This window comes from Sebastes umbrosus, chromosome 18 (genome assembly GCF_015220745.1).
Source record: "Sebastes umbrosus isolate fSebUmb1 chromosome 18, fSebUmb1.pri, whole genome shotgun sequence".
Lineage (NCBI taxonomy): Eukaryota > Metazoa > Chordata > Actinopteri > Perciformes > Sebastidae > Sebastes > Sebastes umbrosus.
In genome coordinates this window covers 2,710,038-2,738,017 of record NC_051286.1, presented here as the reverse complement: position 1 = coordinate 2,738,017, position 27,980 = coordinate 2,710,038, and the positions used below count along the sequence as shown (strand labels likewise).

General features: G+C 38.9%; 3 protein-coding genes across 3 annotated transcripts in view; all 3 read right to left on the bottom strand.

The window, feature by feature from the left end:
* LOC119476535 (T-lymphoma invasion and metastasis-inducing protein 2) overlaps positions 1-9,322 on the bottom strand; it is a 51,723-nt gene extending 42,401 nt beyond the window's left edge. The window contains exon 1 of the mRNA XM_037749898.1: positions 8,423-9,322. The gene's annotated coding sequence lies outside the window, so the exon portion shown is untranslated. The remainder of the gene's footprint in view (positions 1-8,422) is intronic.
* Positions 1-24,818, bottom strand: part of LOC119476539 (NLR family CARD domain-containing protein 3-like) — a 30,573-nt gene extending 5,755 nt beyond the window's left edge. Inside the window, exons 1-7 of the mRNA XM_037749909.1 lie at positions 24,691-24,818; positions 23,190-23,463; positions 21,113-22,925; positions 20,837-21,010; positions 20,244-20,417; positions 20,040-20,086; positions 17,390-17,997 (exon numbers count right to left, since the gene is read on the bottom strand). Of these exons, the coding sequence (XP_037605837.1) occupies positions 17,444-17,997; positions 20,040-20,086; positions 20,244-20,417; positions 20,837-21,010; positions 21,113-22,925; positions 23,190-23,454 (3,027 nt within the window). The 5' untranslated portion in view covers positions 23,455-23,463; positions 24,691-24,818 and the 3' untranslated portion in view covers positions 17,390-17,443. The remainder of the gene's footprint in view (positions 1-17,389; positions 17,998-20,039; positions 20,087-20,243; positions 20,418-20,836; positions 21,011-21,112; positions 22,926-23,189; positions 23,464-24,690) is intronic.
* On the bottom strand, positions 10,104-15,972 carry LOC119476556 (transcription factor E2F6-like). Its single transcript, XM_037749939.1, has 9 exons — positions 15,710-15,972; positions 13,941-14,195; positions 13,785-13,831; positions 13,587-13,642; positions 12,650-12,836; positions 12,091-12,246; positions 11,874-11,988; positions 11,007-11,154; positions 10,104-10,587 (listed from the first exon to the last, which is right to left on the bottom strand). The coding sequence occupies exons 1-9, from the start codon at positions 15,824-15,826 to the stop codon at positions 10,580-10,582; spliced, it is 1,089 nt and encodes a 362-aa protein (XP_037605867.1). The 5' UTR covers positions 15,827-15,972; the 3' UTR covers positions 10,104-10,579.
* Positions 24,819-27,980: the final 3,162 nt, after the last annotated feature.

The window sequence follows — 27,980 nt, the reverse complement described above, 5'->3', positions numbered from 1 at the left end:
CTAGTCTCTTCACAGTAAAAGACCTGCAGCAGCTTCACAGTAAAAACATCTATTCTCTTCACAATAAAATACATCTAGTCTCTTCACAATAAAAGACTTCCGGCAACGTTGCAGTAAAAACATCTATTCTCTTCACAATAAAAGACTTCCTGCAACGTCACAGTAAAAACATCTAGTCTCTTCACAATAAAACACTTCCAGCAGCTTCACAGTAAAACACTTCCAGCAACGTCAAAGTAAAAAGCATCTACTCTTTTCACAGTAATAGACCCCCAGCAGCTTCACAGTAAAAACATCTAGTCTCTCCACAATAAAAGACTTCCTGCAACGTCACAGTAAAAACATCTGGTCCCTTCACAGTAAAAGACCTGCAGCAGCTTCACAGTAAAAGACCTCCAGCAGCTTCACAGTAAAAGACCTCTAGTCTCATCACAATAAAAGACTTCCTGCAACGTCATAGTAAAAACATCTAGTCTCGTCACAGTAAAAGTTATTCCCGCTTTTTCGTTCTCCTACGATGTCCAGCAACACGTGCCAACTTCCATAATTTTCCAGCAGAGAAACTGAAGGAAGAAGAGACATAGCGAACTGATTTCATGTACTTCAGTATGGAAGGATTTCCATCCATAGAGATGATTCTGCATCTCAGGACACTGCAGTCAAACGCACCATAATGGCAGCTGAGGTTCCCAGTACATTTCATGGGCATGTTGAGCTTTTTCCACCACCGTCTGCAGATTGCCTCTCAACCCTCCAACATGCTAACCAAAGCCTCTCAGTCCCATGGACGGATGACTCCTGAAATTACAGCTGCAGGCACCAAATAAACCTCATTATCATGAACTGTACGCTTACAGCTCCCTTCATCCGCTGAGTAATCACAGCAGGATGAATGTGTGTGTGTCTTTATTTATTCACTGGGAGATTGCTCTATTATTTAGACGCTTTCTCTGCTTGTTTGGACAAAATGTCATTATCTTTTTCCTGCTCCATTAAAGACATTTTAAACTGAATTGACTGAGGTGTTTGGGAGTCTTTAAATTTAGACGCTCAGCTGAGTCCACAACAACGCTGTCCAAACCACAAAGTGGGGGGAAAAAAAGAAACGGCAGTGGGGTTTTTGCCAAGAACAGTGTTGGCCTTGTTAAATTTGGGTTAAGGTATGCTGCTCGACAGCTCCGTCCACTTCCTGTGTTGACGTTGAGGACTGTGGCGCTCAATGAGGCTTTAAGTCACCTGCAAGCGAGTCTGAACCGAGTCAAACCGAGTCCGTTTTTGTGTCTACGTCATCATGACGTCACGGTGTTAGCTGGAGGCGAAACAAAGAAAGACTGGAGGCTAACTAACGCTAGCAGTGGGCTAAAGTTACACATCTATAACGTCATCTTGCTGTGTTGTTGGGCGCCAAAATCCAGATATCACAGACATTAGAGATGACAAACTGTGATTCGAGGCTCTAGCCAGCTACAATATCGGCTAGCTCGTCAGTCTCCGGACAATACCTCATCATGGTTACTAACAGAAAAGAGGGCTATATACTCCAACATCAAATACACCTTAACGAGTCCTAAGCAGCTGTAGCTGATGTGCACCTCCTCAAACATGTAACTACATGTAAGGGTTAAAAAACGTCTTTCATACTAATCACCGCTCTCTGCTGAGACCTTTGACCTTCTTATATACTGCTGATCTATAATGGGAGGATTATTACAGTCTTTTGAGTGTACAAACTATTTTAAAGATCCAGTTTAACCTCCCGTCAGTACCAGGGCGATGATAAAATGTGATCTCATTATCTTCATTAGCTTCATTAGCTTTCAGAAGCTGCTTCAGTCTGAGCTGTAATGGAGTTCTGCTGAGTCAGATCCTATCGGCTCGGTCTCGTGCCTCGAACACCAACAAAGCCTCTTCGTTGTTGGATCAGACGGCTTAAAGACGGCCGGGCCTATCGCCTGTTTCCATCGGGCAGAAAGCGGCGGTCTCGCACGACAACATGGAGGTTAATTAGGTAGAAAATCCACCGCACATTCCAGCTGAACACAGAGGGCCCTTCTTCTTCTTCTTCTCCTGCGGCTTGATGCTGCAGCGGCGGCGGCCACGCTGGGCTTCCTGCCCGCCGTGACGAGAGGGAAAACAAACCGCTGGCTTCACCTCCACAGTGTGTGTGTGTGTGTGTGTGTGTGTGTGTGTGTGTGTCCGTGTCCTGTCAGGTGTTTCACTCTCTGCCGTTTTCCTCAAAAGTGAAAGTATCCTTACAAAAAAAAAGAAGTATACTTAACTTTAGTAACTTAAGTATAGTTAAAGTATATTCCCAAGTATACTAATATCAATGTACTAGTAGCATACTTGTGAGTGTACTACTTCAATACTTCTTGGCCCACTTTTTAGTTTATAAAAGTATACTTTAAATGTAAGAGAAGTAAACTTTGAGTACACAACTAGTTTACATCTAACTTGTATTTTGTACTGCAACTATAATATGAACTATACTACAAGTGAACTTAAGTTAACCCACTTTTTAGTTTATGAAAGTACACTTCAAAGTATACTCTCAGTAAACTACTGGTTTAATAGTTTTTACTGCAAGTATACTTGTAAGTTTTCTTTAAGTGAATTTATTCAGCCAAATAAACGTATACTTTTCAGTTTAAGCCAAGTACACATATACTTTTCTGTATACTTGTTGGAATAAGCCAAGTATACTTAAGTATTATTTTTGTTAAGTATATCTCTGATAAGTACATAAAAAGCATACTCTCTGATTTTAAGTTTAAAAGAAGTATACTACTTGAATAAACTTCTTTTTTGTAAGCAGCAGCAGTTCAGTTTATCAAGACAAGTCGACTCTGCTGCTATGTAAGTTAACGTAACCTCCTCCGGTCACATGTTGAAGTGTCCTTGAGCAAGACACTTAACCCCAAATTGCTCCTGAAGGCTGAGCCATCTCATCCCATCATCGTGTTTTTTAAACTTGACTCCACGTGAAAAAACAGTCGACTAAACCCCCTAAACTCTGGAAGTAAACGGAGTCTCATTAGCACCCAGCAGACACTAATGAGCTCCACTCAGGATTCACTGACATGCTGAGGTGACATCTGGAGAGCCTGACTGACCGACTGACTGACCGACTGACGGAGCGTCACCACTCTCTCTCCATTGTTGATCAGACTGAACAAAGAGATCAGGAGGATCTCCGGTCTCACACATGTCACACTGATCACTGAGCCGTTTCTCTTATTGATCTCTGAAGCCTCCACACCAGGTTTAATTAAACCCTCCACCAGGTTTAATTTCCTTCTTTTCTACGCTGACTTTTCTTTCACTTCTTTTTCTATGAATCCATCGATCATACTGAATGTTTACTCATCATCTCAAAGACACATTATCTGTGTGGGACTGTGGATTGTGTGCTGATGGTAGTGGTTTCCAACCCATTTTAACCAGTTGCATGTCTATTAACCATTAGATAAGAAATGGTTGTAGCGGGCTCATCTTTAAAGCTAGAGCTAGAGTCCATTTTCAAAGGGGTCCCTTGACCACTGACCTCCAGATCAGTGAATGTAAATGGGTTCTATGGGTACCCACGAGTCTCCCCTTTACAGACATGCCCACTTTATGATAATCACATGCAGTTTGGGGCAAGTCATAGTCAAGTCAGCACACTGACACACTGACAGCTGTTGTTGCCTGTTGGGCTGCAGTTTGCCATGTTACGATTGGAGCATATTGTTTTATGCTAAATGCAGTACCTGTGAGGGTTTCTGGACATTATCTGTCATTGATTTGTGTTGGTAATTGATTTACAATAATAAAAATATACATACATTTGCATAAAGCAGCATATTTGTCCACTCCCATGCTGATAATAGTATTAAATACTTGACGAATCTCCCTTTAAGGTTCATTTTGAACAGATAAAAAAATGATTAATTTGCAATTAAGAGATGTGTGAAATGTTCTTCTGGGTTTATTTATTCAACTTATCTCCATACAACGTTTCGTATGATATCATTCCTCATTCTTCGTGCGTTGTCCGCTCGTTACATACATACGGTCTTTTCAAAATAAACTTCCTTTTTCACAGGTGACAACTTGGTTAGGGTTAGGAAAAGATGTGTCGTTACTTCAGTATGGAAGTTACGTGACAAATAAATCAACGTTGACTTCTGGTTTCACTCGGCACATGACCAGCGGTCTCCTGGGGAAAGTCTGGTGTTTTTTTGACCCACCCATCCACCCCGACCTCCTCCCTACACAGCGCTTGCTGCTCTTTATACTTCCTGGTTCACAATTATGTGGAATACCTACGAGTTGATCTTTTGGGATATATATAGGAATTACAGAGCATTACTTTTTGTAGGTATAGCTACGAACTGTGCATGAGAACAGCCTGACTTATTTAACAAATTTAGTCCCAAAAAAAACAAAAGCAGAGCCGTGACAATGGATTCATGTTACGTTCGTTAAGCTCCTGCAGTGGAAAACATCTGTATCTTAATCCAGACTTCACCACTAACAACAGAAACTGAAGACGGATCCAGTGAATGAGTATAATAGAAAACATGTCGGCTATAAAAAGCATCAAAAACGGGGTTTGACATGATGAAAATCTTCAGGTTTATAACTTTAAAATCAGTTTGGATTCTCTCTCTGCAGAAAGAGAAAGTGAAACCAAAGAGTCAAACTGATGCACGGCCGTATATGTCAGGGCTGCTACTACACATTAGTTTTATTATTGATTAAAATAGTTTGTTTTGTCCAACTGACAGACATTCAATCAGCAATGATTCAAAATATAGAAAAGCTGCTAATTCTTATTCTTATCATTTCAGCTCAGCAGTTTATCTGATGAAAGCTAACCTGAATCGTCCTCAAACAAGAACTCAAACCTTCTGATGTGACGACGTCAGAATCAAACCACAGAAACTCGTCAGCTTCAAGTTTCCTCTGAATATTTATTTATTCTGCACATTCAACAACAACAGTGAGCTGACTGTGGGCCTTCTGCACCGCACAGCTTCCAGCCGAAAGCAAACAACAGCTCCGTGTGGTTTTCTGGACACAGGCGAGCAGTGTTCGACCTGCCGGGGCGTTTCCCCACCGCCACGCCGCCGCATCGCCACCTGAGCTGCTCCTCTTACAACACAAACAACCAGGTCAAACCACGTCAGGGAGCAGACGAGGAAACTCCACAGCAACGTAGTGAAAAGTAAACACAGCCTCAGGATTTATTTACAGTTTTACCTGTTTTACATTTCTAAATACACCGCAGAAAATCCTGCTTCCTGATTGGTCAGCAGTTTAAATTCACTTTCTTTCTAAACCAGAGCTCAGTATGGAGGACGGAACCTGACCAAATAAAAATAAATGAATAAATAAATAAATGACTCGATAAATAAATAAATAAATAAGTCATTAAATGTAGCAAAAATGACATTAAAAATAAATGTAGTCATTAATTAATTGATAAATTTTGAGATAAATTGATATTTCGGTTTAAATTTGCTTCTTTATTTATTTATCTTTGTATTAATCTTGTACTCTTCTGTTTAATTTTTTTATTTGCTTTTATTTATGTATATATTTATTTCTATTAGTTTAAATTTAGTTATGCATCTATTTATTTATTTATTTTTTTCTATTATTTGTAATAATAATAATAATTTCCTTGAAAGAACATCTAAAACTGGTAAATTCATTTTATTTTTAAAATATAATCATGTTTAATTTATTTTTGTCATTATATATAAATATCAACTTTTATTTAGACAAAGTTCAAAGTTTTGCACTACTACTACAAATAATAATAATAATAATAATAATTATTATTATTATTATATTTTCCTTGAAAGAACATTTAAACCCAGTAAATTTATTTTATTTTTAAAATATAATCGTGTTTAATTAATTTTTGTCATTATTATACATAAATATCAAATTGTATGGAGACAAAGTTAAAATGTTTACACTACTACAAATAATAATAATAATAATAATAATTATTATTATAATTTCCTTGAAAGAACATTTAAACAGTAAATTAATTTTGTTATGTTAGATTAATTGTAATCATGTTATCAATCTATTGTCCCTATAATTAAAGCAAAATTTAGATTTTCTGTTCTGGAAATTTATGAAAATTGGCACAAATTTAATAAGATAATGCCTCATTTGCATATTTAAACATAGATTTTCAGAAAACTTTCTGTCTTAATGTCAGTAATCAACTGGGGGAGTTTCATTATTTAGATGTTTACCATCTTCACCTGTAGTGTCTTGTAATGCTTCGGCATAATGATAATTTGGGGGTTTCAGGTCTTGAACTGGCCTCCCTGCAGGTTTCTGGGGGGCTCTGCAGGACTCCACTTATCTTTGACACACACAAAGACGCCACAGGGGCATGCTGGGAGTTATTTCCCCCTAATAGAGACACAGCTGCTGGATTTACATGCTCACTTAGTTGCTGTGAAATTCTGGGAAACGTCGAGTGAAGAAACCCGGTGGAATTTACACAGTCAATAAAATGAAACTACATCCTGATGATTTATCTGCTCCGGTCCTGAGGGTGGTGCTACAGGAAAGATCATTCAGATCTAAAGGGTTCATCCTCTGGAGAGCAGGACTGAGATCAGGACAGACAAGAATACAATCCACCTCCTCATCGTCACTTAGCAGAAACACAACTTCTCATCTCGGTTCTACAAAAGCTTTAATCCCACCGATACACCACATTTAATATCAGAACAGAAACAACAAAGATATGTTAGAGGTAACGTAGAAACAGTCACGTGACACCGTTTGTCCACCAGAGAGCGCTGACGAGTTGATTATACACTTTAAAAATGTTCTGCTCAGCATGTAAACATCATTATCAACATCAGTCACAAAACTCAGGCCATAAAACTCAGACAATGTCAAGGAAGAAGTAAAGGCACATTATGGATTTTGCAAGTTAACAGTCAAGTAGCAAGTTAACAAGCGGGATTTCGCAGAAGCTGCGACCACGTATGCACAAGCATTCACACACAACCTCCCAAACACTTGACCTCCATGCCAAGTTTCAGCCTCGTAAGGTGAAAACGGTGCCCGACCGACTGAGCTATCGAGCTGCTGGTCTCAGCTACCAACATGCTCTCATCCCAACTTGTCACGTATACTGACGCTTCGTCAGGACTCCTTGGCGTCACTTTCTAACGCAGTAAACACGTGGTGAATGTTGTGAATTCAAACATAAACACATACTTAGGTTCAGAAAAACACAATGGTTTAACTTAAAATTACTACGTTTCTAATTTCGTAATCACGATACTCACGATACTCATGACTCACGGGACTGACGATTCTAACGACTCACGTGATTGACGATACTTAACGACTCACGGAACTGACGATTCTAACGACTCACGGGACTGACGATTCTAACGACTCACGTGATTGACGATACTTAACGACTCACGGAACTGACGATTCTAACGACTCACGGAACTGACGATTCTAACGACTCACGGAACTGACGATTCTAACGACTCACGGGACTGACGATTCTAACGACTCACGGGACTGATGATTCTAACGACTCACGGGGCTGATGATTCTAACGACTCACGGGACTGATGATTCTAACGACTCACGGGACTGATGATTCTAACGACTCACGGGACTGATGATTCTAACGACTCACAGGACTGATGATTCTAACGACTCACGGGACTAGCAACTGAAGTTGAAAGCCCAGTTCTTCACATAATGTTGCCAAAGGGCGCCTCCGATGCCGAGGGGCACTGACCAAACGGCGGTATTTGACGAGTTGGTGACCACGTACGTACATTCACATTTCATGGTAAAACTCTGACCAGCTAGAAAGGAGCTAAACTTTTAAACCATCTTCAGTTTATCACATCAAAGTTTAAACCAGAGCAGGAAACGTCTCTTTACAGCAGCATGTTTCATCCACAGAACAACAGCTGTCGGCCGTCCTGCATCTGGAGGCTGAAGGAGAACATGTCATCTCTCCGTTCACGTTATGTAATTGGCTTCAGTCCACCAGCGGACAAAAAAACACAGCAGCAAAGTTCCACTTTAAAACACAAACGTTACTTCAAATGTCCTGAAGGTCACTCTATACTGACACTACAGAAGAGCCACTCATCTTCTATGAGGACGACCAGAAATATTATACAAGATGATGAACATAAAGTATGAAATAATCACAACAAACTCCTTTAAACAATGCAGATTATACAGAAAGACATTAAAACTACAGCAACTCTGCAGAACCACTGAGTCCATATAGATTAAAATGTGTTTAATGAAACCGTTTCCTGCGTCAGTGAAGGCAACACGCTGTCCGTATCTGAACAAACACACTCATTACTTACGACTTAATAAATAAATAAACAGCTGGAGAGTGAAACCGACTCACCAGCAGCTGATTCCTGCTTTGAAAAGCCTCTCGTCTCCTCTCAGAAACGACCCTGTGGTTGTATTTTCCTCCGCTGCGTTCACTTGTTGAGTTAAATCTGAGTGTTTCTGAGTCTCGGGTTTCCCGTCCTGACAGCAGGAGGGCGGGGTCCTTTTTATCTGGACCAGGACCAGGAGTCTTTTTTATGCTACTTGCATACGTTTCTGAGGGAAATCTTGTACTTTTCTCTTCTCTATATTTTATTTTCAAATTATTTTGAAGATTTTATATCTAAAACATACGACCACTTTATAAAATATGATGCATTCAGTGTACAAAATCTGCTTTTTTATGCATTTTAATTGAGCCCTTAATGTCTTCTCTTTAAAGAGTGACTAATGTTTAAAGCAGGACTTTTACTTTATAAGTATTTTTATAATGTGTTATTACTGATTACGTTCTCCACCACTGTGGACAGTAAAGTGACTCTAGAGACACACTGGAGAAAATAAATAATAATAATCATTATAATCATATTCTTCTTTCAGCCCTCTGCTGCCCCCTGCCTGCTGCACCTGGTTATTACTATAAAACACTTCAAATATAACACAGAGGACATTCGGATGCGTCAGAATTAAAAACAAACATATAATCTCATTAAAATGCAAACAACATCTCTCTTAGGTTCTTACTAGAAATTAAACAAACTGTGGCAGCAACACAAACACAGACTGAGTTATTATTATTTCCTACTTGGTATTTGAAAACACTCGAAAATAAAGTATTTGTGTAATAAAAATGCTAAAGTCAATTTCTGGCCCCAGAGAATTCTATTGCAACGTATTTTTAATAATAATAATGATTATAATAAATCCTTGAAAAAAACATGTAAACAGTAAACTTATTCTATTTAAAAAAAAATGTAATTATGTTTAATTTATTTTTGTCATTATTATACATAAATATCAAATTTTATGGAGACAAAGTTCAAATTTTTGCAATACCACTAACTACTAAGAATAATAATATTATTATTATTATTATTATTATTAAAATATTAAAATATAATTAATAATAAAAATAATAATATTTTCCTTGATTTAAACACAGTCATTTCATTCTATTTTTAAAATGTAATCATGTTTAATTTATTATTGCCATTATATATACATATATATATCAAATTTTATGGAGAAAAAATTAAAATGTTTGCACTACTACTAACTACTACTATTACAAATAATAATAATAATAATAATATTTTCCTTGAAAGAACATTTAAACCCAGTAAATTTATTTTATGTTTTTAAATGTAATCATGTTTAAATTATTATTGCCATTATTATATATAAATATAAAATTTTATGAAGACAAAGTTGAAATTTTTCCACTACTATTACAAATAATAATAATAATAATAATAATAATAATAATAATAATATGGTGATAATATTGTATTATGACTTAAGTATCGTGATAATATCGTATTGTGACTTAAAAACAGCCAGAGCTGCCTGTAGAGCTGTAGCCCCACCTAGTGGAGAAGTCAACAACGTCAGTGACTACTACCATTTATCCATGTATTACTACTATATCAATATTACTATATATTACTGCTACTATCTCACCGTTTGATGTTCTCTGTGCCACAACGGTGCACTTTTCATCGGCTCTTCTCCTTTAGGGATTCAAACCAGCAACCTTCAGGTCTTATACAAGTTATTGTTTTATTGTTTACAGAAAAAACGTTGTTTTTTTATATTGAAAACACAAAGAAAAGACAAAAACAGGAAAAATAATTCACAGCATAATAATTCACTCCTCATATAAAAATAAAAAAATAGTTTTCATGATTTTACACAACTTTTTCCCAGTCTGAGTTCAATTAAAAACTTCTTTCACTGGTGCAAAATGATCCATAAATCTACAGTTTAATAGTTATTGATTGATGATTTAGGTGCGTTTGTGTTTTAATCTCTCTTCGCAACATTCAGTAGAAAACCTCCATCATGTATCCCGTCATGTGTGCAGGACGTGTTGTGTGTTTGACACTTTTGTGCGACCTGTAGGTACCTGCGGACGATCTATGATGTCACCGCCTCGTCGTGTTTTCCAGGTTTGAGGACGGCCGGCGTCTCCTGCTGGTCGGCTGAAGGCTACGCGCTCTGACCCGAAGCCTCATGTTGCTGCAACGACACGAGATAAAACCGTCAAAATAAAACTTGAGGTCGTAGCTCATCACTGATGCATCATCACCCGGCGGCGAGCTGTATTCACATACTGACTGTATCTAGCAAGCCACACGCCGCTACTGCAGTATGAACTCAAAATAAACCGATTGTGCTGTGATTTAATCGCAATAAACGGATCAAAATGATGCCGATATAACGACATAATGATGTTGATTTGTAAAAAGTCTGAATTCATGCTTTGTCAGGTCTGTCCACAAGATGACAAGCAAACAACTTTTATGCAGCTGCTCCATCAACACTCAACATAAAGTCATCTAGACATAAATACGGCAGTGACGTTGTTGTTTCTACAACAGACAGTCTGTGGTTTCTACACAGAGTTTGGTCCTAGGTCGATAGGGTTAACTGGTTACCTGTGTGCAGCGTGGTCGTCCTGACCCGGCTCTCCTCCAGTGTTATAAAGAAGCCGGGGTCAGAGGTCGCGGCGTCTCCTGACCCCATTTCACAGGTCAGCACCGTGATGGGACCCATCTCCGCCTTCAGATGGACCTGGATACTGTCCTGCACCAACACACAGACCAGAGAGACACTTTCAGTCTGTCCACCGTGTGATTTCATCAGTTTCATCAAGAGGAAATGAGATCTTTTAATATTGTTAAAGTTTATATTCTAATCAGGGCTGCAAATAACGATAATTAAAGAATCTACAGGCCATTTACTCAATTGAGTGATTCATCGTTTTCGGCTGTAAATTATCACCAAATGTCTAATTTTGTCCAAAAACACAGAGACAACCAGAAGCTGTAATCAGAGAATTATGTGAAATTGGTTATTTTTTTTACTAATTGTCCTCTAATTAGGGCCTGAGCACGAACCAGCAGTCAGCGAAGGCTAATCGCCGGAATTATGATTATTTGTAGAATTGAAAATCAAATTCTTTTGAGGGGCTACGGCTGCGAAAGTGGCGAAAAGCATGATATCTGATATGGGTACAGTGCTCGGCTGTGGCAAATTGGCTCGATAGCGCCCCCTAACAGTTTTCAAAATCGAAGCCCCCTCCTCTAAATTTGACGTAGATCAACAAAATTTGGTAGGCAGATGTATCATGTGGAGACGTACAAAAAAAAAGCCACCAGCCACGCGTTTTATCATGTTTTGTAACGTAACGTTACGTTACGTCACGTAACTTACAGTACAAAAGAATAAGGATTAAATTCAGCCTCTCTCTCTCTCTCTCTCTCTCTCTCTCTCTCTCTCTCTCTCTCTCTCTCTCTGTTTACCTCTTGTGGTGCAGGAATCTCCAGCTTCGTCTCCTCCGGCGCTTTGACAACGATCAACGTTTGCTGATGGACGGATCGGAGCCGGCTGATGTCCTCGTGGGTCACGTAGGCCGACGTAAAGCAACGTTAAAGAATAAAAAACCTTCCTCATTTATACAACAAAACATTTACAACAACGGGTTTTATTCAGCTGCTGCCTGGTTCATGTAAAGGATATGCAGAGCTTCCCACGTCGTCCGTCATGTCGAAGAGCTGCTGGGAGCAGCTTCTGATGAGGCCGTCCAGCTGGTCCTCCACCAGCTTCAGGTTCTCCACCTCTCTCTGGAACTTCTGCTGGTTCCTCCACAGAAAGCTGGAGATGGGAGTCTGTCCTCTGCACACAGAGCAGACAGAGAGGTTATCTATATAATCTATATAAATATAGAATAATAACAGATTTAAACTACTGAAGCTGCTAAATGATTTAGATTTTTGTCTGCTGATTTCCGACGGCAGGACTTGAAGCTCTGAAGTGCGGAAGTCTTTTTATCCCACAAAAAGTAAATTTTGGCAATTTTAGGTCAGTCGATTCTGTTAATGATGAAATCTCATGAAAAGGTCACAGTCATGTTGTACAAAATGTTCTTCATGAGACCTAAAATATAGGAGGAGGATTTTATTTGACCAACGTGCAAAAAGCCATCGCTACAGGGAGACGGGGACTAATACCGACCGTAATAATAAAACTACACACAAAGATATAAAAGGAAACCTCCACAGTGAACATTAGAACTCACATCCACTTCACCCAGTTGTTCGACTCCTTCTGGATGAGGTTGAAGCCATTCAGGACGTGCGTGATGTCATAGACTCGCCGTTTGTGGGTCTGCAGGTTCGCCGCCACCTCCCTGAGATCCAGGACGCCGCCCGGAGCCGCCAGCAGCAGCTTCAGGAAACGCAGAGTCAGCAGCCCCAGAGACACGTCTGAACACGACGGGACACGACACAGTCAGAGCTGAAGAAACACACCTCCAGAGTGCTCAATCAGTTTGTTAATCTTTTTTGTCCTCAGGGTGTTTAAGTTCAGGGCTTCAGCTAAAGATTATTTTCATTGTCGAATAATCTGTCGATTTATTTTCTTGATTAATCGATTAGTTGTTTGGTCTATAAAATGTCAAACCGTGTTTCCCAAAGCTCAAGATGACGTCCTCAAATGTCTCTTTTGTCCACAACTCAAATATATTCAGTTTACTGTCATAGAGGAGGAAAGAAACCAGAAAATAAGCAACGGCATATCCGAGCGCGTAGCCGTTGCTCGCACTCTGGCTTGCCGTTGCTCTTTTAGTACTTGAGTAACAAAACTTTTAGAAGCTACAACCTGAGCCTCCTTCTTAAGTCTATGTTTGTTTACATTTAGTCAAAGTGTCTCCATTAACATATGTCGAATTATCTCCGATCAGCTCCTGTCTGCAGTGTACCCGTGGATGTACGGACAACTATCACTGGATAACTGTACGACTGAAGAAAACTTAGAAACATGAAGATTCTCAGGCAAGTTCTGTGGCGTCTTTTTTTCTCTGATTTCTAGGTGGATTGAAGGATGTTTATTCTGGATGGACATCAGAGATAATGATAACCTCGGTAAGTGGAAGTCACGCTGAATCTGAAAATGTCTGTTTCGTGTCTGTGTGTTCACATTTCACTGAGTTATGTGAAAATGAAAGCAGCACTCACCCTGTCTGCAGAATCTCTGGGACGGATTTGACTGTTTCCTCTGTGGAAGAGAAGCACTGGAAAGAAAAAAGATTTTAAAAAAAATGATAACACCAAACTGTGCAGGGAGACCTTCAGACGTCCCCCCAAAACACCTGGAAAATATGACCTATTTTTCATACAGAACGTAAAATATTAAAACCAGGAGACGTTTGTTACCTGGATCTCTCGGCCTCTGGAGGATTCTGCAAACCTCCACCTGGATTCTGGAAATCAGGAAGAGAAAGAAAGTCAAAGATACTGTTGTTTACTTTTCTTTTTTTACATTTCAAGATTAGAAATAAAATCTAACTACTGGAAAAAGAGTGTCCAGACCTGCTGTGGTGCATCATCTCCACTTTCATCCTCCTCCTCCTCCTCTTCATCCTCCTGCTCCTCTTCCTCGGAGGACTCGGCTGCCCAGGGGCTGACCAGGCCCAGCGGCCCGTCCAGGTACGGGGGCATGATGGGAATGGCGCCCCGGTTGATCCCGTTGGTGGAGATGTCCTCCGGCAGGAAGTGGTCTTCACAGATGAAATGCTGCTCGGTGGCGTCCTGCTGCTCCGTCTCCCTCAGCGCTGCCAGCCATACCTGAACCAAGATTCACATGTTGATAAGAGTATTAAAAACTTGACAAATCTCCATTTAAAAGTACATTTTGAAACGAAAAAAAAGTGTGATTAAATATTTTAATCGATTGACAGCCCTAGTCATTACATTATGTTACGTATGATCCAATACGTGATGACAACACATGGTGGCGCCAGAGTATTGCCCCGTAGTGGCCTCAGGAGAACATTGTTTGCATGATCCTGTTTAAATCTATGCCTCACTGTGTGGAAGTGACTAGGGTCATTCTTTTATATGTAAAGGAAACATCACATTTGACTTGTGACACAAATAAATACATAGATATAAATTTAATAATTTGGCAAAAAGATCTTCAAAATTACAGGTTTACACCTGAATTGTAGGAATTACAATTTTTACTTGAAAAAATAAAAAACTTAAACTTTAAAAAATTAAAACTTAAAAAAATCTTAAACTTTAAAAAAAAATGTTACTTTATAAACCCTTAAACTTAATAAACTAAAAAACTTAATTAAAAAAATGTAAACTTGAAACCCTTTAAAAACAACTTAAACTTAAAAAAGATCAAATTAAACTTAAAAAACTCAAACTGTAAAAAACTTAAACTTTAAAAAAAACTGTAAACTTAAAAAAACCATAAACCTTAAAAGAACTTAAAAACTTTCATAACAAAATTAAACTTAAAAATAAAGAAATAAATAAAATGTAAAAATACTCAAACTAAAAAGATGTAAACTTTTTATTAAAAAAACTTCAACTTAAAAAACTTAATAACTTGAATAATAAATAAACTTAAACTAAAAAAACAACTTCAAAACTAAAAACTAAAAAAAATTAAACAAAAAAATCTTTGAAACTTTAATGAAAAATGTAAACTTGAAAAAACAACTGAAACTTAAAAAAAATAAAATTAAACTTAAAAGTACTCAAACTAAAAAAATGTAAACTTTTTAATAAAAACTTAAACTTAAATGAACTTAAAAAATTGAATAATAAAAAAAACTTGAACTAAAAAAACAACTTAGAAACTTAAAAAAAAAAAAAAACTTAAAATACTCAAACTAAAAGAAATTAAACTTTTATTAAAAAAAACTTAAACTTAAAAACAAAAAAATAAAATAACTTCGACTAAAAAAACTTTACTAAAAAATGTAAACTTGAAAAAACAACTTAAACTTAAAAAAATAAAATTAAACTTAAAATACTCAAACTAAAAGAAATTAAACTTATTATAAAAAAAAACAAAAAAAAAAAACTTAAACTTAAAAAACTTAGAAAAAAAAAAAAAAAAAAAAACCTAAACTAAAAGAACTTTTTCCCCCCAAATTTTAATCAATGAATCTTTTATCAGGAAAATAAAAATAAAACAGCCCACAGGCTGAGGGGAAGTCTTCAACAACTAGTTTTGTCCAACACATTCAGTTTATGATCATTTGAGACAAAGAAAAGCATCAAATCAATGTTATAAATAATATAAACAATGTGTTAACCCGGGTGAGTTTCATCAGTCCTACCTTGACTCGGGTCGGGTCTTTGGGGAAGTTGAAGAATCTCTTTCTGGGTCGGTTGAAGACTCCTCGGTTAACCGACACCATGCGGTTCAGACACCGGGAGACCACGCACTTCACCATGGTAACCGGGTAACCGTCGAACCGTCGAACCGTCTCTCCTCCCGGTCCCGGTTCTCACCGTTAACATTCACAACTACAGAAACACGTGGGCGGTTTGTTTATGTCTGCACCGGAGAGAGAACTTCTTCTTCTTCTTCGTGTTTTATGGCGGAGTGCAACACCAACGGCTCGGTTCATACCGCCACCTACCGAACCGGAGTATGTAGCACGGGATCTAGTTCACCTTAGTCTGTGCAGAGAAAATAAATAATAATAAATAAATAAAAAAATAAAAAATAAAAAATAATAATAATAATAATAAATAATAAAATAACAATATATATAAATACATGAATAAATAAATAAAATAAATTGAATAAATAATAAAATAAAATAAAAATATATATAAATATATAAATAAAAATATATATATATATATAAATACATAAACAGATGTATAAATAAATAAATAATAACAAAAATAATAAAATAAAATAAGTAAATAAACATTAAAAAAACTTATTCTACTAAACAATCCTGTTTATTAAAAAATGTATTACCCCTCTTAATCGCATGATTGTCTATAGTTAATCGTGATTAATCACACTTTTTTCTATCTTTTCGTACCTTAAAGGGAGATTTGTCAAGTATTTAATCCTCTTATCAACATGGGAGGGGACAAATATGCTGCTTCATGCAAATGTTTGTATATATGTATTAATGGAAATCAACTAACAACACAAAACAATGACAAATATTGTGCAGAAACCCTCACAGGTACTGCATTTAGCATACAAAATAATATGCTCAAATCATAACATGGCAAACTGCAGCCCAACAGGCAACAACAGCTGTCAGCGTGTCAGTGTGCTGACTTGACTAGGACTTGCCCCAAACTGCATGTGATTATCATAAAGTGGGCATGTCTGTAAAGGGGAGACTCGTGGGTACCCATAGAACCCATTTACATTCACATTTTACATCTTCTGCCAGCTTTTTCTAAAGGCAGGAGCTCTCTTACCTTTCTTTAAAGACCCAAAGGCACCCTCAGAGGAAGAACAAAACACGGACTTTGGTTGTAAATGCATACAATACACTCCAGTTTTATTGTTTTTTTTAACAATAATGAAAAGGTTTCAAGTTACAGAAAAATAATGCATACGTAATAAGAAGTCAAAACGGTTCAAAAGTGCTAATGACAAAGTTGAATAGGCTTTTCAGGAAAGGTCCCCCCCCCAAATAAGTTCAAAAAGCACAAAGTTCAGTAAAAAGATAAAAACCAAAATGAAAGCCTTGTTTTCTGTTGTCTCTTTCTATTTATACTTTATTCTTCCAGCATCCTTCGTCACATCTTTTATTTTTACTGACATCCTGTTTCATCTTTGGCAGACTTCCACTGCCTGTGCATTGAAATAATAAAAGCAAAGAAGATCACATATCGATATATATGAAGGAAAATCAATTTAAATGTGCTCAAAACATATGGATTATATGTGAGGAATAGAATCATATCTACATGGACTAAATTACTCTCAGCTCAATAACAGAAGATAAATCATAATACTCGTATAAAAGGAAATAAACCAACTACAGGTACAGAGCGAACCGCTGCCTTCAGTTAGCAGTTTGAGTGTTTCTCTACTCAGGAGGAGATTCTCCTTCAAACAGACATAGAGACACTGAAGAACCAAGCTTCAGGTCTCCAAACCCAGGATAAAGAGGTTCAGTGAATGTGGTGTTGAAGGTGTGGAGGTGGATCCGTTTGTCTGAGGAGACTCTGTAGAAGGACAGAGTACCAGCAGGACGGTCCACATGCACTGCAACTCTTCCAGAGGAGAAGGAGAGGGGGAGGTCTGTTTTTTTATTATCATGCCAGACCGAGTAACCATTACTGTCAGAGCAAGAGAGACTCCAGGACTGATCGTTCCCTCCAAACCTGCATTGATATCCATCTCCTTTCCTTTTGATTCCTCTGTAAGTTACTGCTATAGAAACCAGTCCTTCCATCTCGACCTCCCAGTAACTACTACCATGCAAAGCATTTCTACACAGCACCTGAGGCCAGTAGTCAAATCTCTCTAGATGATCAGGATATTTCTGCTCCTTTTTCACCCGTGTGACTTTTCTGTTGTTGTCAGACAGTTTGAGCTTGCTGTTTGCTGTGTTTGGGAGCAGTCTGAGATCACAGAAATCTGAAGGAAAGAACAAGACATGATACAGCAGCAGTTTATCATCCTACACAACTGAAAGGTTAATTGTTTTACATGTAGACATGTACATTTTTATTAAAGGACCAAGGCTACGGTGACCAGACGTCCCGATATGTCTGGGACAGTCCCGGTTTCAAGCTGATGTGTCCCGAGTCCTGACACATATCTGTAAAACACTCAAATGTCCCGGTTTTCAATAGTCACAAACAAATTGTCCTGGTTTTCACTACAATTAAAATAATAATATTAAACTTACATAGACATTTATCATGTTCCACTTATTCATTAATTTCTGCACATGAGATAAGTATACAGAGAGGCAGCACAGCGCCCCACTGCAGTCTCTATAGAGAGTGATGCTGCGCTCGGTCAAGCCAACATTACGCATGGACGCAACAGATATCCGCTGTTTACATTAAGTGTAGTTGTGATCCACAGAACCCTCCGTGCTTATGTGCACATCAAAGGTGTCGTTTTGATTAATTATTCTACACAGTTCCTTCTGGGCATCCCTTTAATCACAGGGCCCCGTCATGACGCACTGACAGTTTGGGAGTCCTGTAGAGAGTTTCCCTCAGAGGAAACATATTGTTGTCTGGGCCTACGTACATTATTTTTCATCTTGTTTCGTCTCAGGCTATTATAATAAAAATTGTGGAGCTCAGACGACATTTTGGCCGGGATGGAGACGCCGTCCGGGTGAAAGACGGAACGGCCGGTCCTGAGGGAGTTATTAGAGGAGAGAAATGTCTGTTGAGGCCCAGAAGGAACTGTGTAGAATAATTAATCAAAACGACACCTTTGATGTGCACATAAGCACGGAGGGTTCTGTGGATCAAAACTACACTTAATGTAAACAGCGGATATCTGTTGTGTCTGTGCGTAATGTTGGATTGACCGTGCGTAACATCAATCTCTATAGAGACTGCAGCGGTGCGCTGTGCTGCCTCTCTGTATACTTACCTCATGCGCACAAATTGAATAATGAGTGGAACATGATAAACGTCTATGTAAGTATAATATTATTTTAATTTTATTGAAAACCAGGACAATTTGTTAGTGACTGTTGAAAACCGGGACATTTGCGTGTTTTATAGATATGTGTCGGGACTCAGGACACATCAGCTTGAAACCGGGACTGTCCCGGAAAAACCGTGACGTCTGGTCACCGTAGCCCGAGCGCGCGTGGACGTGCGCGTGCATGCACGTGCGGATTACTTAAGTGTCCTGGTTTGGGGGTTCGAAAATATGGCCACCCTAACCAAGGCTCATTTTCTGTAGCATGTTGGAATTAGCGAGTTAGCTAGCTAACTAGCCAGTCGCTAAATGAGTAAAATTTAACAACTTAATGCTTCATCTACACACTCTTGTCACGGAAAGCACAGTGCTATCACCAGATGAGGGACAACTTTGTTCGGCTCATTTTCTGTGTTGCATGACAGCGTGGTGGAATTAGCGAGCTAAGCTAGCTGAGTAGCTAGCCGTCCGCCCAGCGGGCTGGTGGCCAACGGCAGCGCTGTAAAGATAAATTTGGGGCGTATAAATCTTTGGATGCCTATAGTTAACTATCCTTCAGTAAAGTCAGTCAAAGAGAGTCGTACAATATCGGAGAAGCGTTTCAGAGACGGAGAGAAAAGGTTGCTAATAGTTTAGTCTTCTGCTAACCGCAGCCGTGAGTCATTGGCTAAATATTAGCAACATTTACTCTCCATCTCTGAAACGTTTCGCCAATATTGTAGCTCGCTAGAGCCTCGAATCACAGTTTGTCATCTCTAATGTCTGTGATATCTGGATTCTGAAACCCAACAACACAGCAAGATGACATTTTAGATGTGTAACTTTAGCCCACTGCTAGTGTTAGCCTCCAGTCTTTCCTTTGTTTTGCCTCCAGCTAACACCGTGATGTGGACGTCACCACAAAAAAGGTCTATTGCTCTTTCAAGTTTGTAATGTATAAAAATATCACAACTACTGACTTTCTCCAAAAAAAAATAAAAAATCTGTCACACTGAATCCACACTTACATTTCCTCATGCCAGGTTTCAGTCTCCGCTCTCCACCATGGTCCATACTGGAGGAAGAAACACAGATATCTATTGTCTTTTATCATACTGTAGAAACAGAAACATTTGATAACCGTCCTCAGTGGGAAGTTAGAATCTATGGCCCCGACCACGGCTCTGAAACATCAGTAAGTTAGAATCTGTCGCCCTTTTGTCTGTCCATACCTGAGAGTTTTCAGTCTCCAGTCTGAGTCCCTCAGTCCAGCGGAAAGCAGGTCTTTTCCTGTGTCTCCTAGATGATTGTAGCTCAGGTCTAGCTCTCTCAGATGTGAGGGGTTGGACCTTAAAGCTGAGGCCAGAGCAGCACAGCCTTTTCCTGTGACCTGGCAGCCAGACAGCCTGGAGATATATGACAACAGTTTTAGTCAAATACAGTAAATAAAGTCAATAACATAAACAGAACATCTCGTTTGTACTTCTATTTAGTACCTGTACAGTTTTGTGACTGCATCTTGCATGGTTGTGATGCTATCGCGGTGACAATATCTGTCCACAGACAGAAGTATAAACACCTGGCAAAGTACTCCAAACCTTTTCTGTGGTAATTCCTGCTACTGAAGGTGTCTCCAGGACTTTTCTATGCATTGATCCACATTACATTTGTCGCCTGACTATAGTTCCAGATGTCCCCTAGGTTTGGAGCTGGTAACATAATCATGTAGGCTAAACAGGAAAAGCTTACAGATTGTGGCTATCTGACATAACTTTTAATGTTTAACAGTGTTATAATCGGTTTAGCAAAAAGTCTGAATCCTGACCTGAGCTTTTCCAGTGTACAACGTGGACTCTCCAGGCCAACAGATAGCAGCTTCACTCCTAAATCCTGTACGTCATTGTTGCTCATGTCCAGCTCTCTCAGACTACAGGACTGGGAGCTGAGAACTGAGGACAGAGCTTCACAGCTTCTCTCTGAGAGGTTACAGAAACTCAGTCTAAAGAAGAATTAGTGATAAAGACAAGGAACATGTTTTATTTATAAACTATTACACATGTTTTATATTATTAATATACCAGCTGTTTATCTATCCACCTACAGAGCTTTGTTGGAGGCTTTGACCACTGGCAGCAGCCTCAGAAGAGCATCCTCTGAAGCAGAGTATTTCTTCAGGTCGAACACGTCCAGATCTTTTTCGGATGACAGTAAGATGAAGCTCAGGGCTGACCACTGAGCAGGAGACAGTTCATCCGTAGAGAGACGTCCTGATCTCAGGGACTGTTGGATCTCCTCCACTAGAGAACCATCATTCAGTTCATTCAGACAGTGGAACAGATTGATGCTTCTCTCTGGTGACAGATTCTCAGTGATCTTCTTCTTGAGGTACTCTACTGTTTCCTGATTGGTCGTTGAGCTACTTCCTGTCTGTGTCAGCAGACCTCGTAGGAGAGTCTGATTGGTCTCTAGTGAAAGACCCAGGAGGAAGCGGAGGAACAAGTCCAGGTGTCCATTTGGACTCTGTAAGGCCTTGTCCACAGCACTCTGGTAGAGATATGTTGATTCAGATTTGTCTCTAAAGATTTTAGACCATAGGTAGGATAAGAAACGTCCAATCCACCATGTTGCTTCTGCCATCAGATTGACACCAGAGTTGATGAATGTCAGATGGACATGAAGAGCAGCCAGAAACTCCTGAACACTCAGATGGACGAAGCAGAACACCGTGTCCTGGTACAGTCCACTCTCCTCTTTAAAGATCTGTGTGAACACTCCTGAGTACCGTGAGGCTGCTGTGATATCGATGCCACACTCTATCAGGTCAGATTCATAGAAGATCAGGTTGCCTTTCTGCAGCTGATCAAAAGCCAGTTTCCCCAGAGACTCGATCATCTTAGTGTTCTCTGGACTCCAGTGTGGATCTGTCTCAGCTCCTCCATCATACTTGATGTTCTTCACTTTGGACTGAACCACCAGGAAGCGGATGTACATCTCAGTCAGGGTCTTGGGCAGCTCTCCTCTCTTTCTGGTCTTCAACACCTCCTCCAGAACTGTAGCAGTGATCCAGCAGAAGACCGGGATGTGGCACATGATGTGGAGGCTTCGTGATGTCTTGATGTGGGAGATGATTGTTCTGGTCTGCTCCTCATCTTTGAATCTCTTCCTGAAGTACTCCTCCTTCTGTGGGTCGGTGAACCCTCTGACCTCTGTCACCCTGTCAACACACTTAGGAGGGATCTGATTGGCTGCTGCGGGTCGTGTGGTTATCCAGAGGCGAGCAGAGGGAAGCAGTTTCCCCCTGATGAGGTTTGTCAGCAGCACATCCACTGAGGTGGACTCTGTAACATCAGTCAGGATCTCATTGTTGTGGAAGTCCAGAGGAAGTCGACACTCATCCAGACCGTCAAAGATGAACACGACCGGGAACTCTTCAAACCTGCAGATTCCTGCTGCTTCGATTTCAGTAAAGAAGAGATGAACAAGTTCCACCAAGCTGTACTTCTTCTCTTTCAGCAGATTCAGCTCTCTGAAAGTGAATGGAAATGTGAACTGTATGTCCTGGTTGGCTTTGTCTTCAGCCCAGTCCAGAGTGAACTTCTGTGTTAAGACTGTTTTCCCGATGCCAGCCACTCCCTTTGTCAGCACTGTTCTGATTGGTTCATTTCTTCCAGGTGAGGCTTTAAAGATGTCTTCCTGTCTGATTGTTGTTTCTGGTCTGTGTGGTTTCCTGGATGCTGTTTCAATCTGTCTGACCTCATGTTCATCATTGACCTCTGCAGTCCCTCCCTCTGTGATGTAGATCTCTGTGTAGATCTGATTCAGAAAGGTCGAGTTTCCTGCTTTTGCGATCCCCTCAAACACACACTGGAACTTCTTCCTCAGGTTGGATTTGAGTTGGTAGTTGGTAATAATCTCTGAATGAACAAAAAAAACATGACACAAATAAGATAGTGCTACGGTAAATATGAGTAATGAAACCTAAGCTAATTGTTTCTGGCTAACCTCATCTGAGGTTAGCCATAATATTGACTGAGATTCATCTCAGATGAGAAGGGCTTCACTATATGTAGTTTGAGTCTTGACAAACAATAACTTTACTGGACTAAAGTGTTAAGTGATGCATGAATGTGTAATATGCAAGCTCTGTCTTTGCCATATCCCTCTTTTTAACGACTTACCTGTAGATTCTGACACAGTGTTGGGTAATTTTTCCACAAGATCATTTCTTTGTATCTCTTCCAAAATAATTCTGGTCACCGTAGTAGTGTTTTTATGGTAGGTCTGCACCATCAGATCCACTGCGTCCATCCTGTCGGCATTCTCCAGTTTACTGATTGGGATTGGTGGGAAGCCTATCCGGACCCCCAGCTGCAGGTGCCACTTGAATGATTTAAATTGGTCTGCTTTCAATTGCTCCAAAATTTCAAAGATTTTTCTCTCCATCTCCAAGATCTAGAAGATACCAAAAGAAAGAACACATTTTAGATGGAGTTATAACTGAAATTGGTTCATTAGTTTTGATACACAATATAGAATGATTCTACCTTTTCTAACACACTTCTGATGAAATTAATTTCCCCTTTTGGATTAAAAGTTCAAAATTTAAATATAAAAAAGTAAAATTTGATTTGAGCAAGGAACCAAAAACGCTCCTATACATTGGTCACAGAGCTGTGTGAACAGAGTGGAGAGAGAGAAAGAGAGACAGAGAGAGAAAAGAGGAAGTGGGTGGAACAGTGAATGGGTCCAGGGCGTTATGTTTTCTGTATTCTCACTGTGCAGCATTTACATGCAAAACATACATACAAACAGTATATTGATGCCTGTAAAGTGTTATATAATTTAATTTTAGTATTTAAATTAAAAGGGACTGTTTGTAAGAATCAGAAATTGCTTGTTAACAGCAACATCTGTGGCCGTTAAGTCAACGAAAGTCAGTGTCCTGTTGCTCGCTCTAAATACATGAGCGAGCGTTGCTCAACACAGTGAGAACTTTGTGGTTTTGGTGCTTCCGTGTAGTTTGTGTTGGAGTCTGAGTCTGAACAGCGTAGCCACACGCGAACGTGCATGGGACACCGACCCGCAATGATTTAAACGTGTAAGAAGTTACAAACAGTACCTTTAATAAAAACCCATAAATATTTATAATACTACTATTTATAAAATAAATGAACTGCCAAGGATACCTCCACATCCAATCACATGGTGTCATCAGTACATACTTTATTTGATTGACAACCAACAATGTATGTATATATTTGTAAACGTATACGTGTATACATGTATGTGTATATATATGTATGTATATATATACACACAGATATACATACATATATATATAAACACATATAGTACACATATATATACATACATTATACATACCTATGCTGTATATCTCACACACACACACACACACACACACACACACACACACACACACACACAGTGTTTAGTGTGAATTTGAATTAGCAGTTAGCTCCCAAGCTGGTGCTCCTATTCACCTTTGAAGAAGCACCTCATGCAACCATACCTCAAACACTCACAACTCTCCCGTACAGGCAAACGGGAAATGAAACTTACTTTAAAGTATCAGAAAGTCACCACAAGGAAACATTACAGATGTGATCAAAATGATCCTGATGATCAGACATTTACAGATTCCTCTGGTTGGATTCTCACCTGTTGAACTCACTTCAGGTCAGTTTACAGACACTTTCCACCTTCATGTGTCGAGGAAACACTGGGAGAGAAGAAGCTGCTCTTCTCTTCCTGCTTTTGATCTGTCCAGGTGGATCATGGGGATTAATCAGCATGATGTGGAAACCAGTCTAACCTGTAGCAGAGCTCAGATCAGGTGATGTCCACTAGATGGTGCTAACTAACCATCTAATGAGCTACAACAGGCCCATGAGATGCTCTCCATCTCAGAGTACATTAATGATAACAGGGGCAAATTTAAAGATTTGTCTATTTATTTATTTATTTAAAAAAGGATCCCCATTAGCTGCTGCCAATGGCACCATTGCCCCCAGACCCCCCTAGCTGTTTCCCTCTGGCTTGATACTCCATATCCTTGTGGAGAGCTCGGATCAGGGCTCAAAAAATAAAAGTCAGGTTACAGAGAGAACAAGAAAATGAAAGGATCAGACAGGCAATGACCACATTTTCTGGAGAAGCACCAGGTATGACAGGCGAAGCTGGATGTACAAAGATAAGGAGCTACAGGCAGACTATAAAACCTGCTGTAGCGGGCTCAGTTTTAAAGCTAGAGTGAAGATACTGGTATCATATGAAACTGGGCAACCTGGATTCGGGGTGGATGAGGGGCCCAATTTGGAAAGTCTGTCCCCCTGCCCATAATTCCTAATGACTGGCCTGACTGTACTCCTCCAATCGTTGGTATAGAGATAGAGGATGTAAAGTGAAAGGGAAAGAAGACATGCTTGTGGTGCTCCAGGCACTGCTGTGACGACAGTTTATTGTCTGGATCGTACTAAAAGCAGATAAAAAGTCAATAACGATCCTTAAACAAACAAGGAAAGAGGCAGTTAAATGCTGCACCCCTCTGTTGGTTCAGACACTTGTTGACTTTCCTTCAGTCAGTAAATTCATTGTGTAACTTTTGCTAAAATAGCATATACTGGTTAAAATAGGGCCTTTAGGCTTGAGAAGCTTTTCATCAGAGGTGGAAAACTAATAGAAGACACTTCTGATCAGACACAAATCTCACCGTTGTGACTTATTGTCTACACAGATGTAACCTGGTAGCTGACGTCATGACTCAGGGAGGTTTTTATTTATTATTATCTATTTACCAGCAGACATGTAAATAAAGCATATCAATAAACGTTGTATTCTTTTCCTGGAAATGTATTAAATAAATTACCAGCTATTGGGAAATAGTGGAATATAATTATATTATATATATAATAAATATATATATTAAATAATGTTTATAATAAAGTAATTTTAGATACATTTTGAGGTAAATATTGGGGTAATTTGGCAGTAATTCCAAAGAAATTTCAAACAGGTTACTTGCTAATTATCACCTAATTACCGTGAAATTTGCGGACCGGTAAAATGAAGTGTTACCGAAATGGAATATAATATTAATAAGTGTGTTTTTTTTAGTGTATAATCACCTGAAACTAAGAATGGTTGTGTTTTCGTTAGCTTAGAATGAACCTTTCTAATACTGTGGTATTAGTACTTTTACTGTAACAGAGTATTTTTACAATGTGGTACTTTTACTGTAACAGAGTATTTTTTACAGTATGGTATTAGTACTTTTACTGCAGTAAAGGATCTGAATAATTCCTCCAGTTTCCCTTCGTCTCTTATTGTTCGTGAATGAAATGAAACACGAGTTAGTCCAAACTCAGCCGGAGGCTACACACCTGTGATGTATGTCGGCCAATTATTTCAATGTCTTGCATGAAAATTTCCAGCAATGTCATTAAAAAACATTCCCTCTAAACCAGTCCAGTTGTAATCCTGTTGGAGCCAAACTCTTCATATTTGTTAGTTTAAAGGGAGAGTTCAGGTGTTCCTCAGTGTGGTTGTATGAGGTCCTTCTCCATAGTCAGTGTATTACCTACAGTAGATGTAGTTTGGAGCAAAGCAATGTACTGCTGTGGACGGGGGCAGCAGCAAACACATTTTATACACTTAAAAATATCAATATCAGTTTTAGTGCACACTATATTTAGAATATTTTCACCTCCTTACCTCGCCGTCAGACAGCCCTTAATGACGGGGAACTGAAGCCGTTATCTATGCTCTCTTCAAAGCCACCAGACTCCATTCATAAAAACAGTAATTAAAGATAAACTGACTATGGGGAAGTACATAATAATAATAATATATTGGATTTATATAGCGCTTTATAGTAATCTCAAAGACGCTTATAACCATACATAACCATACAACCCTACTGAGAAACACCTGAACTATCCCTTTAAATATGTTGCACACATAAAATCAGATTAAAATCACAACAATTAGACCTTTAGGCATTCAGTGGTTGTTTTTAATGTGCATAAGTAATTTAAAAAAATCTTTAACAAAATAAATATCCTGCAATAAAATAATCAACATATATGATCCTATACATTTTAAAAAGGCTGGTGTTCAGAACATTTTACAAAAAGCTATTTTACAGATGGACAAAATGAAACCAAGAGTTCTGCTCCACAACTCGCAGCTGGATTTCATTATATACTGTAATATATATATATATATATATATATATATTAATAATATGATGAAATATTATACATCTTGAATGTTGTTTTTGTGCCAAGACAGAGAGCGACCTGCTGCTAGATGTGTTTTTTTTATTTATCAGAAACTCCAGTTAAAGATGTTTTACTGCCTCGTTTTTTGGAACAAAACTCTTTGAATGTTTCACTTGGCGCCGACATTATAAACTACTTCACTGATGTGTTTCAGCGTGAGGAGGTTTGGATGACAGCCTTTGTTGAAGTTCATCGTTTTTCCATCGTTTGCGTGCGTGTGGGCAGCTTTAAAATAACTCATTCTGATGAAACGAGGCCTCACGAAGACGCCATTTCAAAGCCGTTCAACATCCTCGTCTTCATCTTTCTCAGCTCGCTGTGACCTCTGACCTCTGTGCGGATGAAGTGAATCCGTCTACGATGATCAATCAAATGTCATATTACCGTCGGCTGGTGGAGAACTGCACGGTAGTTTTGTACATTATCTTTAAGAGTATCTTGTTATTTTTTTCTTTTCATTACAGTTTTGTTTGTAGTTTTCCTCCAACAATTATATTCAATACTTTATTCAAACTTCTCTTTTGAGGGTGAGGCATTCAGGTGCAACTTTAAAAGGGAGAAAAAAACTGAGATTTGCATTATTTGAATTTTGGTAAAAAATACAATGAAAACCGTTAACAGAAAGCCGCGATTCTGCCTCTTGTAATATTAGTTATTAAGTTATCAAAC

Coding starts and splice junctions, on each gene's coding strand:
- LOC119476556 (XM_037749939.1), bottom strand. CDS start 15,826: ATGGTGAAGTGCGTGGTCTCCCGGTGTCTGAACCGCATGGTGTCGGTT. Junction 13,643..13,784: donor CCAGAGGCCGAGAGATCCAG/GTAACAAACGTC, acceptor TTTTCTTTCCAG/TGCTTCTCTTCCACAGAGGA. Junction 12,247..12,649: donor AACAACTGGGTGAAGTGGAT/GTGAGTTCTAAT, acceptor CTCTGTGTGCAG/AGGACAGACTCCCATCTCCA.